The 2,674-nt window shown below is 50.6% G+C and overlaps 1 protein-coding gene across 1 annotated transcript in view; it reads left to right on the plus strand.

Annotated features, from left to right (window-relative positions):
- Positions 1-5: 5 nt before the first annotated feature.
- Positions 6-2,674, plus strand: part of DDAH1 (dimethylarginine dimethylaminohydrolase 1) — a gene marked incomplete at its 5' end in the record, with an annotated part of 101,290 nt that continues 98,621 nt past the window's right edge. The window contains one exon of the mRNA XM_019530602.1: positions 6-275. Within this exon, the coding sequence (XP_019386147.1) occupies positions 6-275 (270 nt within the window). The remainder of the gene's footprint in view (positions 276-2,674) is intronic.

Here is a 2,674-nt window from a genome sequence, read left to right on the forward strand (position 1 = left end):
TCGGGCGCTGCAGCCACGCCGTGGTGCGGGCGCTGCCCGAGTCGGTGTGTCAGCAGGCGCTGCGGGTGGAGAAGGGCGGCGCGGTGGACTTCGCCCGCGCCGAGCGGGAGCACCAGCTCTACGTGGGGGTGCTCAGGCACAAGCTGGGGCTGCAGGTGCTGGAGCTGCCGGCCGACGAGAGCCTGCCCGACTGCGTCTTCGTGGAGGATGCGGCCGTGGTGTGCGAGGAGACGGCGCTGCTCACGCGGCCCGGAGCGCCCAGCCGCAGGAAGGAGGTAGTGGGGGTCGTGCCCGGGCCGGGCGGGATGCTCGGAGCTGCGGCGGGCGGGGCCGGGGATGCTCGGGCCGCGTGGGACCCGCCCGTGCTGCCGCTGCCGCTGCCGAGCTCGTCCTCGGGGCGGGAGGCGAGAGGCAGGGCTGGGCACCCCCGGCTGCCTTGAGCGCATTGGGGTCCTGTATCTTTGCTGACCGCGCCAGGAAAGGCGCTGGCTGCTCCCAGCCTGGGTCCTGCCTGCCTTGGTTTTGGGGCCTGCACAGGTGGCCACCCTGGCACCCTGCCAGCCAGCCTCACCCAGTCCCTCCCTGTGCACAAAATACTCCGCTGCGGTTCCTCTTGTTGACTCAGTTGTGCAAGGATTGGTGTTGCATTGTCATCTGAGGCAGAAATCAGAGTGCTGGAGAAGCTGGGCTGGAAGGGGCCTCGAGGTCACGTAGTCCAGCGCCCTGCCCAAGGCAGGACCATCCCTGTGCAAACCCACCCGTACAGTCCATCATGTAAACTTTGCCTGATGCAACACAGAGGAGCACCCAGACCTGCCACAGGTAAAGCAGGGGAACCCTGGCAGCCAGCCCCCGCTTCTGTGAAACATTGTCAGCATGCTCAAGAGATACCAGGAAGAGGGTCTTGCCTCCGGGTGCAGACAAAAGCAAAATGTCACGTTTCACACAAGGGTTTCACTTCACAGTGCTGAGATCAATCTGCTTTGGCTACACTTGTTTAAAGTATGCCATCAAGTCAGTTCCTCAGAACCCTTGTAAGTGTAAATGATTTGGTGACAGAAAAGCCAGCGATACGTTCAGAAGACGTCTAAACTTTATTGAGCATCACTTTAAGTACTGTAGCCTGTACAGGTGTTGGGTAGCTGGACACCCAATCATTTAAACAAGCTTCCATGTCATCCTTTATTCCCATACAATACCACCCCTTCTCCATCTCCGTGTGATCGCAGTTCTAATCCTTTTGATGTAGTGTCTTCTACTCAATTAAATACTGATTTTTCCCTTTTTCATATTAAAACATATCTAGATCCAGTTTATCCTGTTTCAGCTTGTTCCTGGTGCCCTTTTGCCCACCATCCAGGACAGAAGTGACTCATGGCAGAAAGCACCTTAGCATTCAATTCAGACAGGGAGGGAAAAGATCAGCCAGCCAGAAAATGAAATAAAAGCAGCCGGTACGGTCTCATTTGGGAAATGGCTGAAGCAGATTTGAAGTGAAGAAAAATAAGGGCTGTTAGATAATATAATAACAGCAAAGATAATGCAATAGCAACAAAGATCCTTCATGGACCAAAGAGCCAAACGTGGTCATCACAAAATAATTAATATTGTATGTTATAACCTTACTGTAACTGAACTGTTTTAAGCAGCACATGCTGTAAGATGTGCACATTTTTTTTTTTTTTTGTTCCTGGCTCCCCCCATTCCTTAGTGTAGGTTTCACAGTATGGGGCTGCCTAACAGAAAGAGTTTGTTTTTGTTTTAAGTGCATCATATTTGCCAGTAGGTTATGAACAGCCATCCATATCTTGCACTGGGGCTGTCCATCTTCTAAGCAGTTGGGGTCTGAATACCCCTGGGCCACAGCATTGGGATCTGCACACCCACAACACACTCAAGGGCAAGCCACAGGACCCCTGGGCTGCACTGCCACACTGCATTGCCCTGCCTCATTCCCCTGGGGCCAGAGGCAGGCAATGAAAGCAAGAAGAGGGATGGAGAGCCCTGAGTTTCAGCTGGAATAATGGAGGAACTAGTGGCCAGTCAGCAGCCTGGGGGCTGCAACTTTACCCTTCACTGCCTGCCAGTTGGACAGCTCTGACTTACAGTACTTTATGAAAATAAATGAACAGTGTGAACTATGACTCATCCTTTCTCTTTTTCCATTGTGTTGACTTGTGCCATGTTCTAATTTGCAAAGCTCCATCCTTTGAAATGGACCTGCAGTTGCAATACAAATTAAGAGTAATTCTAATATATCATTCAGTAAAGCACATGCCTTATATTATTTTAATAGTTAAATTTATCTTGATCTCGTGTGTTTCAAAAAATTTGGAACAAAGATGCCCTAGTGCCACATGATACATGTGTGACAAAACATGCAATATTAATGTGAATGCTTTAGGGCTCAGTCCTGAACTCCTGAATTGATACATAGTAGAAACCAGTGAGAAAGCTGAGATTACAAGGATTACAGGGCTCCTATACACGTGCAGGGAAGCTGCTGTGATGTGCTGAAATTGTAGTGTGTCAGAGCAGACTTGTCCATGCTGAAAAATGATGGCAAATGATTTAGTCTCATTGAATGAGCTTTAGTTTAAAGTGCCCCGCCACCATTTTCAGTACACTGATACATGTGATGCCTTAAATTATCATGGCTCTCAGAGCTGTGCTA

Source organism: Crocodylus porosus, unplaced genomic scaffold, assembly GCF_001723895.1.
Source record: "Crocodylus porosus isolate Cpor-Errol unplaced genomic scaffold, CroPor_comp1, whole genome shotgun sequence".
Lineage (NCBI taxonomy): Eukaryota > Metazoa > Chordata > Crocodylia > Crocodylidae > Crocodylus > Crocodylus porosus.